General features: G+C 66.2%; 1 protein-coding gene across 2 annotated transcripts; it reads right to left on the bottom strand.

The window, feature by feature from the left end:
- Positions 1 to 132: 132 nt before the first annotated feature.
- PTP4A3 (protein tyrosine phosphatase 4A3) lies at positions 133 to 11692 on the bottom strand. 2 transcript variants are annotated; one of them, XM_036264058.1, is made up of 6 exons: positions 11606 to 11669; positions 8230 to 9092; positions 3877 to 3969; positions 2357 to 2487; positions 1714 to 1788; positions 133 to 716 (listed from the first exon to the last, which is right to left on the bottom strand). In XM_036264058.1, the coding sequence occupies exons 2-6, from the start codon at positions 8332 to 8334 to the stop codon at positions 602 to 604; spliced, it is 519 nt and encodes a 172-aa protein (XP_036119951.1). In that variant the 5' UTR covers positions 8335 to 9092; positions 11606 to 11669; the 3' UTR covers positions 133 to 601. The 2 variants fall into 2 exon arrangements, with proteins under 2 accessions (XP_036119951.1, XP_036119952.1); XM_036264059.1 differs by lacking the exon at positions 8230 to 9092 and having other exon boundaries at positions 11606 to 11692.
- Positions 11693 to 15029: the final 3337 nt, after the last annotated feature.

The following is a 15029-nucleotide window of genomic DNA, read 5'->3' as shown; positions in this document are numbered from 1 at the left end:
GGGCTGTCTGTGCCTGGTCCCCAAGCTGGGGCGCGCAGGGACCCAGTGTGGACACCAGAGGGCGCCCGGGGCTGCCTGGACAGAGGCCCCCCACCCCCAAGCCGGCCCGGCCCTCTCTGCACACACACAGCCTCAGGGTCCTGTTTTATTGCCTTCGAGTGTCCAGAGCAGCCGACCGCCCGCAGACCCAGGGGTTTAAGGGGCTGAGAGCAGGCTGGGGGGAGGGGCGGCAGAGGACGGGGCGGCCCAGTGGTTAACAAGTCCACCTGCCCCCAGCAAAGGCCACAGGAGGGGGAGCAGGGAGGGTGACGGCAGGAAGGCCAGCGACAGGGTCCTGGACTAAGCCTCAGAAACAGACACACAGACAGAGAGACAGACGCAGGGCATGCGGCAGAAGACAACGGGAAGGAGGGACCGAAAAGGTGGCAGACAGGCGACAGACACAGGGACAGACGGACAGATGGATGGAGAGACAGCCGAGGGCGCTCAGTGGAGCTGGGCGGGGAGGCAGGTGTGCTGAGGTGTTGTCGAGATGGCAGTGCCAAGGCCCTGGGTGGGGCTGGGCGGGCGGCCACCCCCGGCCCGCGGCTCAGGTCCTGAGCTACATGACGCAGCATTTGGTCTTTGTGTGAGGGTCTTTGAACCGCAGTCTCTGTTTGGGCCGGTATTTTTCCAGGTAGGTGAGCTGTTTGCTGTTGATGGCTCCACGCCGCTTCCTGGGGAGAGGGGACAGGGTGGGGATCGGCTGGGACCTGGCTCGCCCGCCTGCCCTGCCCCAGGCAGCTGGAGGCCCAGGAGCCCAGTGGGGCTGGAACAGAGAGCTGTTCCCGTTGCCAGGGCGATGCTTCCCAGTCACCTGCTGTCACCCTGCTGGCCTTCAGCTACCCTGGCTGTCATCTCCTCCAGGCTGACCCCTGATCTCCCCACCTCCACGGTCCCCATCCTCCCAAGACGCCCACATTTATCCAGGTATCAGCCCACCCCAGGCCATGGCTCCTGGAGGACCACCAGGTTGAAGCCTGGACAAACCTGCCCTCTGGGAGTGGGGAGGGGAGGACCCCCCGTGACAGGGTATGGTGGTGCCTAGGGCTGTGCACCGAGCCCTTCTGAAGGTCATCCATCCCCACGCCCTCCAGGACCTCAAACGTGGCCAATGAAGTGTGTGTGGAAGAGACACGCGTGAGCCGGGCGGAGCCGCAGGAGCCACAGTGTGGCTATACCACAGCGTGGCTCGACCACGGCATTCCGTGGCCAGCAGCTGGCAGTGCTGGAGATGGGGCTGTCCCCACTGACAGTGTCAGACAGGTCCCGTGAGCAGGGACACAGCGTGGCTCTCAGTGGCTGGGGTCAGGGCTGCTCGTTACTGCAGCATGGCCCAGCCTGTCCTGACTCCCGGCCTCGGGCTGAGGGACCACAGCCCCAAAGGTGGGGCAGCTAGCCCAGCCTTCACCTCACACTCCCGTCACCACACTCCCAGCCCCCAGAAGGCGGCTGGGGTGAGGCAGGCCACACACAGAGGCCAGTCCTCATTCAGAGTGGGCGGCATGGCCCTGGGCCCGCATGGCCAGGAGGGGGCATGGAACTGGGAGACACCCTAGAGGACACCCCAGAGCCAGGGGTCAGGAGTGCTGCTGGCAGGGCTCAGGGCCTTGCAAGGTGGGACCTTAAACCTGGACCCCTAAGCGGTCACAACCCCCGCCAGCCGCCACTCACTGTCGGATGAACTGGATGGCGTCTTCGTACTTCATCCCGCTCTCGAGGAGGGCCAGTGCTACGAGGACCGGGGCCCTGGGGGCGGACAGCGGACGCGTCACCCAGCGTCTGCTTCCCCTCCCAACAGCCCCGCGGAGCCTCAGCCAGACAGCCGCCCAGACGCCCCCCAGGGCCCTTCTGACCCCAGGAAGGGCATAGGCTCGAAGCTCAGCTTGACCACCAGGGTCCAAATTCCATTCCCTCCTAGCCCTGCTGTGTGACCTTGGGGGGGCCAGGCAGACTCTCTGTGCTGGGCTCAGCCTAAGAGCTTGATACTCAGCTGTCAGCCCTGCTCAGCTGGTCTTCCCTCTGCAAAGCGGGGTTGTTTCGGTCCAACCCAGACTCTTCAATGGGGTCAGAGTCTTTGTGTCTGGGGATCGGGGCGGACCGCTCTTTCCTGCTCAAGGACAGGGACAAAGTTGCAACCACAGCAGGAGGGAGTGAAGTCAGACTTCAGGAAGGACTTCCTCCCTGCAAGGCTGGGAAGTCCACATCTGGGAACCCTCTGGGAACAGGTCATGTGTGATGTGGGCTCAGCACCCCATCCAAGAGTGAGGCCGTAAGTTCCTGACGATCAGTGAGGCCTGCCCTTCCCCCCGCTCACCGTCCCAGGCCGGCCACGCAGTGCACGGCCACGCAGCTGCCAGGGTCATCGCAGAACTTGGCCTTCAGCAGGCTCAGCCAGTCCTCCACCACCTTGCCAGGCGGGGGTGCCCCGTCGTCAAACGGCCAGTCCTGCAGAGGGAAGCAGTCCCTGAGGACCCCTGCCCCAGAGGTGGGTGGACCAACAGGCCCAGGCCAACCTGTCCCGTCTCCAGATACAATAACATCCAGAAGAAACCCATCTGCCTGGCTGCCTCACGTCTAACCCGAATCCTTCCTGCTGCAGTGGAAGGAAGACAAGGCCGCTGACTCCCTATGCTAAGAGGCTCTGCACACGCTTTTATCTTGAGTCCTTCCAAGCACCCACACTCCACAGGTGAGGACCCGGGGTCACAAGGCTGGGAAGGGGCAGAGGCGGGACGCAGGTCAGGTCTCTGTGACTCGGAAGCTCCGGCTCCTTCTCTCCAAACAGCCGAGCAAAGGTCATAAAGTGACAACCGCAGGGACAGGGGTCCTTGCAAGGACAGGAGTAACTGAGGGGTCCTCTGGTGCTGAGAGGCTGGGCCCAAGCAGAGCTGGGGGGCCTGCTGGACGCCCTTTGTGCCTCCAGCCCAAGTCAAGGCAGCCCTGCACCAGGGCGGTGCCATGAGACCTCCCACTGGGACAGGGTGGCACAGCCACACACCCTCTGCACAGACACAGGTCCCCAGGGCCAGGGACCAAGGAAACAGCCCAAGGGTCCCTCCCCTTGGCCTCCACAGACAGCCTCCCCAGGGACCTGCCAGGTGCGCCTGCCCCGCCCCTGCAGCTCCTGCTGCCCAGCAACAGGGCCCCAAACACAGGCAGCAAGTGACTAAGAGGAGACCCCGAGAGGGAGCTGCCGGACCCCCGAGAGGGAGCTGCCGGACCCCAAGAGGCCCCACAGCCGCCAGGTGACCGTGGGCAGCCGCCACGTCTCAGGCATCCGCACAGTGGGGCCTGGTCCCTGCCAGGCAGGACTGTTGGGGTCACAGCCCCAGCTCCTGAAGGAGAAGCCCCCCTGGAGTGGGTGTTATTACCGAAGTGCCACTCCCCAGGTGGTCCCAGTTTTGCCGCAGTCTGGCTGTGGCCTCAGACAGCCACTGACCCCAGCCTCAGTTTCCCCACACCAAGCCACTCGGGGAGGCGTCCCGAGGCTGAGAAGCGCGGTACCTGCCAGCCCTGGCACCGGGGGGCCTGGCGCGTGACGCGGGGCCGCGGCAGAGAGTGTGTTCCCGCCTCCGGGCCAGGCCGGCCGGGACGAGCACACCCACTCAGGTGGAACAAGGCTGTTGGGCGAGGAGGCGACTCACTGGAGGTCACACAGCCCGATGCCTGGGCCACCCTGACATGTGTCCAGACACACACGGTGCCCGGGCACGAACACGCCAGGTGGCAGGCAGCACGGAGGGAGACCAGGGCGCCTGCCCCTCAGCACGGTCCACACAGACAAGGAGCCCTCCCCGGGCAGCAGCAGGGCCACCGGCACCACGCAACCCTCACCACGACAGTGATGCCGTCCTTCTCCAGCAGGGCCTTGTCGTAGGTCACCTCGCACACGCGCACCACGGTGGTGGCCCCGTACTTCTTCAGGTCCTGGGGGGAGTGAGCAGGGAGAAGGCAGGGCTGGGCTGGGCTGCAGGGCTCGGGTGGGCCGGACCAGAGTCCCCGGAGTTGGGCTACAGAGCCCCACTCAACAAGACAAAAAAGGCTGGTACGCCACGTGAGCTCTAGGGGCGCTGTTTGGGCGCCGGGACCTGCGGGGTACAAAAGTCTCTCCTGATGGCCACCCAGCAGAGAGGTTCCCACCACAGTCGGCAACACACCTCCCTCCTCTTGGGTGCTCAGGACCCGTGAAGACCCCACTTCCCGGGCAAATCTCCTGGGTCCCCAAGCAGGCACAGGGCACCACCAGCCTAGGCGTGGCCCTGCGTGGTCCCTGCTCTGGGCAGCCCTCCCTGCCAGGGGCATGGACGGTCCAGTCCAGGGGCACTCGGACCCCACACTGGAGCTACCGGTCTGGGAAGGGCCAGCCTCCCGGGGCGGAGCCGTCGGAGCGGGAAGAGCAGACGTGCTGAGCAAGGGCAGGAGAGCTGGGCCCTGCACACCAACGGGGAGCCCCGGGCAGAGGTCACGGCAGTTCACAGCCAGGCCCCGGGATATTTATACCCCGGGGGGGTCCCCTCAGCAGCCACACGCAGGGGTTGCTCCCACCACACCTGCTCCCAGCAGCTATTTTGGGGATGATGAGGGATCAGCTGCTGGGCCCTGCTTGTCCTGCGGCAGGGACACCGGGCAGTGTGGGCGGGACAGCGCCCCTCAGAGAGCTGGGGAGCAGGAGCCGGTGGAGGGCTCTGAGGCTGTGCCTGGCACAGAGGGTGCTGCCGAACCCAGGTCAAAGCCTGACCCCCGGCATGCACATTGCCCCAATCCTGGTCACACATGAGCCCTGACCCCGGTCTCACGCAGAGCCCTGACCCCGGTCACACGCTGAGCCCTGACCCCGGTCACACGCTGAGCCCTGACCCCGGTCACACTCTGAGCCCTGACCCTGGTCACACGCTGAGCCCTGACCCCGGTCACACTCTGACCCTGGTCACACGCAGAGCCCTGACCCCGGTCACACTCTGAGCCCTGACCCTGGTCACACTCTGAGCCCTGACCCTGGTCACACGCTGAGCCCTGACCCCGGTCACACTCTGACCCTGGTCACACGCAGAGCCCTGACCCCGGTCACACTCTGACCCCGATCACACGCTGAGCCCTGACCCCGGTCACACGCTGAGCCCTGACCCCGGTCACACGCTGAGCCCTGACCCCGGGCACACGCTGAGCCCTGACCCCGGGCACACGCTGAGCCCTGACCCCGGGCACACGCTGAGCCCTGACCCCGGGCACACGCTGAGCCCTGACCCCGGGCACACGCTGAGCCCTGACCCCGGTCACACGCTGAGCCCTGACCCCGGTCACACGCTGAGCCCTGACCCCGGTCACACGCTGAGCCCTGACCCCGGTCACACGCTGAGCCCTGACCCCGGTCACACGCTGAGCCCTGACCCCGGTCACACGCTGAGCCCTGACCCCGGTCACACTCTGAGCCTGGTCACACGCTGAGCCCTGACCCCGGTCACACTCTGAGCCCTGACCCCGGTCACACTCTGAGCCCTGACCCCGGTCACACTCTGAGCCCTGACCCCGGTCACACGCTGAGCCCTGACCCCGATCACACGCTGAGCCCTGACCCCGGTCACACTCTGAGCCTGGTCACACGCTGAGCCCTGACCCCGGTCACACGCTGAGCCCTGACCCCGGTCACACGCTGAGCCCTGACCCCGGTCACACGCTGAGCCCTGACCCCGGTCACACGCTGAGCCCTGACCCCGGTCACACGCTGAGCCCTGACCCCGGTCACACTCTCAGCCCTGACCCCGGTCACACTCTCAGCCCTGACCCCGGTCACACTCTCAGCCCTGACCCCGGTCACACGCTGAGCCCTGACCCCGGTCACACGCTGAGCCCTGACCCCGGTCACACGCTGAGCCCTGACCCCGGTCACACGCTGAGCCCTGACCCCGGTCACACGCTGAGCCCTGACCCCGGTCACACGCTGAGCCCTGACCCCGGTCACACGCTGAGCCCTGACCCCGGTCACACTCTCAGCCCTGACCCCGGTCACACTCTCAGCCCTGACCCCGGTCACACGCTGAGCCCTGACCCCGGTCACACGCTGAGCCCTGACCCCGGTCACACGCTGAGCCCTGACCCCGGTCACACGCTGAGCCCTGAACCCGTCACACTCTGAGCCCTGACCCCGGTCACACGCAGAGCCCTGACCCCGGTCACACGCAGAGCCCTGACCCCGGTCACACGCAGAGCCCTGACCCCGGTCACACGCTGAGCCCTGACCCCGGTCACACGCTGAGCCCTGACCCCGGTCACAGGCTGAGCCCTGACCCCGGTCACACGCAGAGCCCTGACCCCGGTCACAGGCTGAGCCCTGACCCCGGTCACAGGCTGAGCCCTGACCCCGGTCACACGCTGAGCCCTGACCCCGGTCACACGCTGAGCCCTGACCCCGGTCACACGCTGAGCCCTGACCCCGGTCACACGCTGAGCCTGACCCCGGTCACACGCTGAGCCCTGACCCCGGTCACACGCTGAGCCCTGACCCCGGTCACACGCAGAGCCCTGACCCCGGTCACACGCAGAGCCCTGACCCCGGTCACACGCAGAGCCCTGACCCCGATCACCCTCTGAGCCCTGACCCCGTCACCCTCTGAGCCCTGACCCCGGTCACACGCAGAGCCCTGACCCCGGTCACACGCAGAGCCCTGACCCCGGTCACCCTCTGAGCCCTGACCCCGGTCACCCTCTGAGCCCTGACCCCGATCACACGCAGAGCCCTGACCCCGGTCACCCTCTGAGCCCTGACCCCGGTCACCCTCTGAGCCCTGACCCCGATCACACGCAGAGCCCTGACCCCGATCACACGCAGAGCCCTGACCCCGGTCACACGCAGAGCCCTGACCCCGGTCACCCTCTGAGCCCTGACCCCGGTCACACGCTGAGCCCTGACCCCGGTCACACGCTGAGCCCTGACCCCGGTCACACGCTGAGCCCTGACCCCGGTCACACGCTGAGCCCTGACCCCGGACACACTCTGAGCCCTGACCCCGGTCACACGCAGAGCCCTGACCCCGGTCACACGCAGAGCCCTGACCCCGGTCACCCTCTGAGCCCTGACCCCGGTCACCCTCTGAGCCCTGACCCCGGTCACACGCTGAGCCCTGACCCCGGTCACACGCAGAGCCCTGACCCCGGTCACACTCTGAGCCCTGACCCCGGTCACACTCTGAGCCCTGACCCCGGTCACCCTCTGAGCCCTGACCCCGGTCACACGCTGAGCCCTGACCCCGGTCACACGCTGAGCCCTGACCCCGGTCACACGCTGAGCCCTGACCCCGGTCACACTCTGAGCCCTGACCCCGGTCACACGCTGAGCCCTGACCCCGACCACAGGCTAGTGCTGTGCTGTCTCTCCTCAGGCCCTGCTATTATCTCAAGGGTCTCAGCTGTGAGGGGCGAGCCCTCCGAAAGGCCCGGGGCTCATGTCTAGGGTCCAGGCCCTCTGATGGCAGGGTGCCCATGGCCCCCCTTCAAGTTTTCTCCGTCCTCTCCGGCCCAGGGCCCCCGTGTACTGATGACGAGCACTCCTGCCGCAGAGGGAAGAGGCCACACACAGCCCCCGGCTCTGCAAACAGCAAGGAGGTCACCCCTGACCCCCCGACTCCTCCCGGAGGCGGTGAGAACAGGTGCAGGCTCAACAGACACATCTGGTCACATCTGCTGGGCGAGGAGCAACAGCCACCTGCCTGCCGACTCCTTGGGACACAGCAGTCACACCCCCCGCTGGCCAGCCCTCCTCACAGACATCAGCACCCCGAAGCCCCCAGCCCAGCCCCCAGCCTCCCTGCCTAAGTGGCCTGGAGCTGGCCATGGTGCTGGCCTCCATGCCCACACGCCCACCCGCCTGTCTGGAGGCTGTTTCAGCAGCGGCTCCTGACCTGGGGCCCCTCCCTCCTCCTTCTGGCTCAGCCTCTGCAGAGGCCAAACAGCCAGCAAATGGGCGGCTCCTCCTACCTCTGAGCCCACCTGTTCGCAGCCCGGGGTCCACCTGCCCACACGCCGCCCCCAGGGAGGCAGCTGAGCCCCTGCAGCCCTCGTACCCAGCTCCCCAGGACACTCATGTACCCCCTGGGGGATGCTGTAACCAGGGCAACAGCTTTGCCCCTCCTGGGCTGACAGCTACAAATGGCTCCCAGGAGGCTGTGGGCAGCGCCCAGCCTGGCCACTCACCTCGATGAAGGTGCTGAGGGTGGCGTTGGTGGGGTTGTGCGTGATGAGGAAGCGCATGTTCTTGTAGCTCACCTCCACGGGGGCCGGCCGGTTCATGCGGGCCATGGCTCCTCCCCGAGACGGGCTGGGGACACAGCCCCCCAACCCGGAGAACAGGATCCCTGTGCTTGTCCCAGAGAGAGGAAATGCTGTTTAAAAAACCTGCCCCCACACCCCGCACAAATATTGTGCAAATACTTGGGAGGGGGAGGACGCTGCCCGGTGTGTGGATAGTTCAAAGGAAATTCAACTCTTTAATAAAGAAAAAGAAGAAACGGCACTCCGCGGAAGTAGAATGGGCCCGGCCGAGCTCCTGCCTCTTAGAGACAAATAATTATAAAATGACAAAAAAAAAAAATAACAACCAAAAAACTCAGCAAAGAAAACTTTAAAAAGCCCAAAGTTAATCCATGTCCAGCGCTGTGCCTGCTGCTGGGAATTCCTCTCTGCATCGGTGGACAGGTGATGATCCCCTCCACTCAAAGGCGGGCCCCAAGCCCAAGGACCAAAGGAAAAACAAACTTGAACGGAACCAACAGGGCCTCCTTGGGGTGGGGTCCCAGGCAGCGGCGGTGGGCAGGCAGCGGCTCTGAGGCACGGGCCTGTCACGTTACCCCATCAGGGCACGGCGAGTCCTGGCAGGGAGCAGGGGGCTCAGGTGGCCCTGGGCCGGGCGGAGGCCATCGGCGGGCGAGGGCAATGGTGAGGGCCAGAGGCACAGGGGCCCTCAGCAGCAGGTGCGGCGATGCTGGGCACGGCAGTACTCAGAGCGCCCCCGCGAGGACCTCTCCATGAATCCCAGGCCGCTCAGCAGCAGGCGACGTCTGCAGACGGAGGGGAAAGAACGGGGGTCACCAGGAGCCCCTGCCCTGGACAGGGGTGTCCGCCTGCTCGACCCCCAGTCGGTGATGCTCCTCCCAGGGCCCTGCTGCAGGAGCCTGCTGAGGGAGTGTCCCTCCTAGGGCCTCAGTTTCCCCAGTGGGACAGCCCCTGTCATGGCTGACCCAGGGCCCGGAGGTGACAGGGCAGCCACCAGGACAGAGTGCAGAGGGACAGAGGGAGGGGGCATTCCAGGGCCACACCCACACCTGAACACCAACACACAGATGCCCAGGTGGTAAGAGGCCTGGACCCTGAGCTGGGCCCCCACCTGTGATCAGCAGACACCCCACCCACACTGGGACAGCGCCCTGTCCGCCGTGGAATTTCTGAGCCGATGGTTCTGGGCAGCCGGTCATCAGGAAAAGGTGCTCAGGCATGGAGGCCAAGGGGCTGGGACCCACTGGGTGAGTGGAAGGAGGCCCCACTCACAGCCATGAACCACCTTAAATGTCTCTGTCCCCCTTGTGCCCCCCCATTCGTCCACAGGGCTGGCCAGGCACAGGGTAAACAAGCCGGGCTCTGCCCTCAGGGAGCTCAGAGAGCCAGGACGGACCACAACAGCCAAAGGCCTCCATCCAGGCACACGCCGAGGTGATGACAGCGCAGACGGCCAGGAGTGGGTCACTCTGTGACAGGGCCCCAGAGACAGCCAGCAAGCACCTCCACACCTGCCCCTCTCTGGGCCCCAAAGGTTCCAGACCCCAGGCCCCAGCAGTAGCACCAGCCCCACTCACACCCCCACGGACAGGCTGAGTGAGGGCCTTGGGCATGTCTCTGGCCTCAGTTTCCCCATCTGCACAAAGAGAGGCCAAACAAGATGCCCGCAAGGTTTCTCCAGCTGTGACCAATAGACTCCAGCCACTGGCTCAGCCCAAGCCCACCAGCGGGCACTCTTAACCACTCACTCGGCAGGGTTCTCCATGCCCCAACCCACCGTACCTCACCTCTGCCCCCGCCCCTGCACCCCCTTCTCCAGCCGCCCTGCCAAGTAGGCTGGCCCTGGAGCCTCAGCCTGGGAGCTGGAAGGGCCCCAGGCCTGAGGCCCTGAACGCTGTAGGCCAACTCCACTGCCGCTCCTGGGCTCAGGGCAGATGCCGCATCTCACAACCTGCCCCTTGCCGTGGGCCCCGGAGGGTTGAACGGGGGTGTGGCACCCTGGGAGGAGAAGAGGGCAGAGGGAAGGAATCCCATCGTGGCTCAGCCATCCCAGCGCCAGAAAGAGACAGCTACGGACACCCTGAACCCCAGCACACCAACACCTGCACCTCCTGGGGCAGCAGAATGTGCCCGTGTGCATGTGTGTGCATGTGTGTGTGTGTGTGTGTGTGTGTTTACCAGATTGAGAGGAAAAAAACCGCCCAAGGAAGCCACAGGACTCCAGGCCTTTCTCTGAGCGGCTGACCGCCACCTCACTGCCCACAGCTGCTAGGCACCTGGGGAGACCCTGTGGGCAACAGCAGATGGCCTGGGTCTGCTGCCCAGTATCCCGGGGAAAGGCCTCAGGGCCAAGGACCGCGGGAAGCTGTCACCAGTCAGTGGAGTCAGGAGCTAGCCCGGCTAAGATCAGGGGTCTGGGTAGAGGCTGGACAAGGCCACTGTCGAGGCTGGGCTCTTGCCATTCACCCCACCTGTCTGTGCAGGATCTGGCGTTCCCAGCCCCAGGCGGGAGCAAACGGTTATGCCCACATAGCTCAACCAGGCCTGTGGCCACCCCCAGGGAGGGCCCTCCCTCCTAACCACACCTCCTCAGTGAGGTCACTGAGGGGGATTCCAGGCAGGGCAGACCCAAGTCCACCAGCCCCAGCCCCATGCCCACCCCCCAGTCCACAGGGGCCAGAAGCCCACCCCTCTAGCTTCCTGCCCCTGCCTGCATCCCCCTCCCAAGACCCCAGCCGCTTCCTTCCGCTGTCTGCCAAGTCCAGAACTGTTTTTTGGAGACGTGCTGGGGAAGGCTCCGTCAACATCCCTGCCTGCAGAGTGAGCAGACCAGGGAGAGACAGGACCTTCTCTGAGTCCTGACCAGACCAGCAAAGTCTTCCCCAGGGGTTTTCTCAAGCTCAAGTCCAGGAGACCAGAGCAGCGAGCAACCCAGTCTACGGAAGTGGAAACAGGTTCAGGGTGCCCTCGTCCCTGGTCACAGCTGGCCGAGGAGCCCGCAAGAGTTTGAATCCAGAGGATTTCAGAGAGGCCAGCGCCCTGGACCCAGAACGGGCATGATGGGGGGAGGCTGAAGGACTAGGGCACAGTGGGGTCTCAGGATAAATAAGGAAGAACCCGAGAGCACCTTGGGCAGGGCTGGGCCCGAGTGGGCTTGGGGGGGGCCTGCCCTGTCCCGCGTGCGTGCGCCCTGGGCGGGGCGCGTGGAGGCTGGTTCCGAGGGGTGCGGCCACCTCCCCGGGGCGGGGCTGGGGTCCTCCCGGCACGCCCCCCGCCCGGCCCTGCGCGCCCCGCTCACCCGAGCGCGCAGGCGTCCCGCCGCTGCCTCCATCCGCACGGGGCCAGACCGGGCCGGGGCCAGGAGATCCAGGGTGCAGGGCGCTGGCTCCCCGCAGACGCTCCGCCGGCCCGGCGGCCGGGGGCTATTTATAGCGCCCGGGCATCACGTGGGCGGGGTGGCCGGTGACCGGCTGGCCGCGACCTGGCTTGTTGTGGCTCCCACACCTGCCGCCTAAATATAACCGTGGGCCCGCCGCGCCCGGCAAACAAAGGGGCGGCGGAGGGCCGAGCGCAGAGGAAGCGCCGCGGAGGAAGGGGAAATGCAAGGGCAGAGGGGAGGGCCGCTGACCGCCGCGGGGCGGGGCCCCTGCCGGCCGACGCGCTGCCTGCCTCCGCCGTGCGCGCGGTCCTGGGACCCTCCCGGGCTCCCCGCGGCCCGCTCGCGCAGAGAGGGGCCCCGCCGCGGGGCGCTGCACGGGGCGGGGCTCCAGGCGCGGGGCGTGCTCCCGGCGGGCACCTCAGCGCGGGCCGCGGCCCGGACCCACAGCTCCCAGCTGCGAAAATGCGAAAGAGGTGCCCAGGGCCCAGGTGGGTTAACAAGGCTGACACTCCCCTGAGGAGGGCCACCCGCCCCGCCTGGTCCTGAAGTCTGCCTGCTGACTCCTGCTTGGACTCAGGCCGCAGCTGAGGACCCCTCCACTGCCTGAGCACCTCCTGTGTGCCAGACACCTCTTCCCCTGGCTGTGCCCGCGGGCACGGGGGTGGGGGGCGGTCGTCCCCATCCTGCCCCAGTGTGCACCTGAGGAATCAGGCGCTGGGACTCGGCCCACACTGGTTCCACAGGAAGGCGGGCTCCACCGGCTCATCCTCTACAGCTCGGGAGATGCCCCCTCCTGGGGAGGCCCTCTGTGATGTTCCCAGACACGACCCGCCCAGGGTCCAAGCTTAGCTTCCAGGGAGCACCATGTCCAGACACCAGTGTCCTGGACTGTGAGCCCCGAGAGTGGACTGACATCAGGATGGTCAATGCCCTACCTGCCCTTCCAGCCCAGAGGCCCTCAGAAAGGGGGGAGGGCTGGGTGGGAAGACCCCCTGCACACGGGGTCCCCGGAGGCCTAGCTTTCCTGGGAACCCTGCTCTGCTCTGAGCCCAGCTCCCCGGCCGCCAGCACCACGGGGCAGCAGGGGAGCGGGCAGGGGCCAGCTGAGAACACGGCTGTCCTGTACTCTCCATACACACATCCAGAGAGCACCAGCCACGTCTGTGCCCCTGATCACAGATGGGTACTGTACAGGTGGAAGGCTCCTCGGGAACCCCACCCACAGACATGCCCCTAGCCAGCAGGTGGTCTGCCACCAGCTCAAGGAGCCGATGGCACAGCTCCAGACCAGGGCTTCTGCCCTGCGCCCCCACCCAGCACAAGGTGGCCTTGGCTGGCACTCCTAGTTCAGGGCTCCTGGCTCCTGGCATCATCTCCCTGACACGTAGATCTGGGCACTCAGGTCCCACCAGTCGCCCACCTTGACTGCCCACCGAGGATCTGCCCCTCAGACACTGCCAGACCACATCCACGAACAGGACTGCTGGCCACGTGGTGTGGCTGACAGCAGCTCCGAGAGCGTGCGGGACCGGCCGGCACACAGCCAGCCAGGAAGCGGGAGAGCCCCAGTCGGCTGAGTTTGGCTCCTCCTGGCCCTGGCCCTCTGGGAGACAGGACCTCTGGGCGAGTGGCTTCCCCCACCCAGCCTGTTCCTCATCCACCCAGGTGACGGCTCCCACCAGCTCAGGGATCCACACCCGGGACACAGCCCACCTTGCCGCTCGGACTGCGGACCTGGGCCCCAGCAGCCCTGTCCCCCTTGCCTGAGGCACCCACTCTGGTCAGGCCGGGGGGCACCTGCTGCCCCTGGCACGGCCCCAAGCCTTTCGGAGAAGTCTATTTTTATCGGGCAGGAGCCGTTCCTGGAATTCTCCCAGAACAAGCCCAAGTCCACATGCTGCTAGGGGGCCTGGAGGGGAGACCCGAGCCACCAAGCCCTCGCCCACCCACCCCCCGGAAACCTTCCCAGAGTCTTTCCACCCCTGCACCCAGCACCACCGGTCCGGCCGGCCTCACCGGCCAGCCACTGCTGCCTCCTCTCCCCCACGCCTGTCCTAACCCCTCTCCCTTCAGCCACACGCCCTTCAGAGTGGAGAGTGGCCCAGCCCCGGGGAAGGCGTGTCCCAAAGGCGGACATTAAGGTTGTCAACTCCACCCTGCCTCCTGCCTGGCACCAGGAGGGGCCCCCACTTGTTTGTGGACAAATGACCCAACGTTCTGGGCGGAGGTCCAGATCTGGGAAATGTCCAGAACCCATCACGGGATCTCAGCCCCTGAGGTCCAGAGGAACCTCAGAGGTCACCTCCACCATCTAGTCCCCAGCTCGCACGCCCCGGCCCTCCCTGCTCACTCCTTGGCAGCGCCTTTTGCGTTTGGGCAGCTCCCCAAGTGATCGGTCCCTCCCACTGGTGCCCCTGAGTGCTCACTGCTGGGACAGGGACCAGCAGGAGGAAAGCTCCCAAGCAGAATAAACCAGCACAGCAGGCAGACACTGCAGAAGGCAGAGCTGGAGGCTTGGGTAGTCAGGAAAGGCTTCCCGGAGGAGGTGACCGGCAGGGGAGACAGGCATGCTCCTCGCCCAGAACCACAACATCAGGGCTCGACCAACTGCTCCGACTCTGTGCGATGCAGGGCCGGCGCTTGCCCTCCCTGGGGCCTGCGGCCTCCTCTGTAAATGGAGACGTGGCCAGGAGGAAAGCCACTTCCCGAGGCGGCGGCGGCTCCCAGCTGGTCAGGCGCCCCGCTGGGCCCCGGAAGCAGGGCTTGAAGCACGCCTCAGCTTCCCCGGGCCAGGCACCTGTTCTCCCACCACGGTCTCGAGGTGGAGAAGACGCTCCCTGGAGCTCAGCTGCTGGCCACAAGCGCTGCATGAGGTCACCCTCGCCACACACACGGCGTTCACGGTGCCTGTGGGCGTGGCGCTGACCTGCCCACCCATGCGGCCTGCCACTGAGGCCGCCCTCACGCGCTGTCCGCCACCAGCACCGCCTGGGCAGGCCACAGCGCCACCACAGGCCGGGCAGCTGATTCTGCCACCTTCACAGGCAGGCGGACGGCAAGGGCAGGGCACTGCGGCTCTGGCCTCGCTACGCCAACCCTCGGGGGTGTCAAACCCAGGGTAACAACAGATGACCGCCTAAGCTGCCAGCCCCTCGCAGGGAGTCGGAGAGCGGCCGTCACCCACTTTTTGAGAGCCCACTTTTTGAAGAGCTGAAGATCGCTGGGGTCAAACAGATTAGAAGCCCCTTCTTTATTGGGGGGCGTCTGTGTCCCTGACGCTCCCTCGACTCGCTGTGTACAAGGGGGCTTAACGTGGGCACAGATGCCGTAGGGACCAAAGGTT

This window comes from Molossus molossus, unplaced genomic scaffold (assembly GCF_014108415.1).
Source record: "Molossus molossus isolate mMolMol1 unplaced genomic scaffold, mMolMol1.p scaffold_m16_p_16, whole genome shotgun sequence".
Taxonomy (NCBI): Eukaryota; Metazoa; Chordata; class Mammalia; order Chiroptera; family Molossidae; genus Molossus; species Molossus molossus.
This window is presented reverse-complemented; position numbering and strand designations above follow the sequence as displayed.

Coding starts and splice junctions, on each gene's coding strand:
- PTP4A3 (XM_036264058.1), bottom strand. CDS start 8,334: ATGGCCCGCATGAACCGGCCGGCCCCCGTGGAGGTGAGCTACAAGAAC. Junction 2,488..3,876: donor AGGACGGCATCACTGTCGTG/GTGAGGGTTGCG, acceptor TTCCCTCTGCAG/GACTGGCCGTTTGACGACGG. Junction 1,789..2,356: donor TGCGTGGCCGGCCTGGGACG/GTGAGCGGGGGG, acceptor GTCCGCCCCCAG/GGCCCCGGTCCTCGTAGCAC.